We start from the raw sequence: 955 nt of genomic DNA on the forward strand, positions 1-955 counted from the left end.
AGGAGGAGATGACGGCGGTGAAGGGGGTGAAGGGGGTGAATTCGGAGGGGCCGGCCGGGCGCGGGGGCTGCTGCTTGGGGGCGGGCCTGGGGTTAGGGTTAGGGTTTGAGGGGCGGGAGGAGGAGGTGGAGGCGGAGGGGGGAGGGCCGGAGCCGAGGACGTGGGAGGGGCCCTTGAAGGACGGGGCGGAGGAGGAGGTGACCTTCTTCATGAGATCCTTCATCTTGTCCTTCATCATGGAGGCCGGCGGCGACGAGGTGTAGGCGGCGGAGGAGGAGGAGGAAGAAGATTGGCGTGGACGGGGAGTAGACTTGGTGGTGGTTGTCTTGTCTCCGCGGGGTTCGTTCGAGGGGAAGAAGCAACGCGAGGGGGGCGAATTGATAAAGAAGGAAGAGCTACGGAAGTACGGAGGTGGAGATCCAGCTGGGAAATGAAGCCGGGCATCCGGCAATGGTACTAGTATGGTACTTCGCTGCCAAGGCATCTTCGCCGAGTGGGCCGGGCCGCAGAGGGCCAACCACCATGGCCCATCGGGGCGGCTATACTCGTGGGTACCCATGCAGCCTGAGTGGGGAAATGGCAGCCGACCAAGGGTGCTCCTCTCCCTGAAAAAAAAAAAAACCAAGGGTGCTCCTATGCACCACCTTCAGCGAATGGAAACTGGCGCTCACAGCAGTTACACTAGTATAATTCTCAAAAAAAAAACAGTTACACTAATATACTCCTATGTTTTAGGCTAACCACCAGACCTACTTAGGGCATGTCCAATGCAAGGCGCCTATTTGGGTGCTTGAGCAATAATAAAAACATAGATTTTATACTTAGCGCCTGCCTGGAGTCTTCGCGTACAACGCATGCACGTAAGCACCTGCCCCCTCGTCAACGCAACTTGTGTGGAGAAAAGATCGGAGCGCTCGGCGCATGGACTGGCATCGGCGCCACATATTTTCCTACG

General features: G+C 57.7%; 1 protein-coding gene across 1 annotated transcript in view; it reads right to left on the reverse strand.

Annotated features, from left to right (window-relative positions):
• Positions 1-424, reverse strand: part of LOC123111921 (plant UBX domain-containing protein 2) — a gene marked incomplete in the record, with an annotated part of 3,836 nt that extends 3,412 nt beyond the window's left edge. Inside the window, 1 exon segment of the mRNA XM_044532802.1 lies at positions 1-424. Coding sequence (XP_044388737.1) covers positions 1-238 — 238 coding nt within the window.
• Positions 425-955: the final 531 nt, after the last annotated feature.

Source organism: Triticum aestivum, chromosome 5B (assembly GCF_018294505.1).
Source record: "Triticum aestivum cultivar Chinese Spring chromosome 5B, IWGSC CS RefSeq v2.1, whole genome shotgun sequence".
In the NCBI taxonomy this organism is placed as follows: Eukaryota; Viridiplantae; Streptophyta; class Magnoliopsida; order Poales; family Poaceae; genus Triticum; species Triticum aestivum.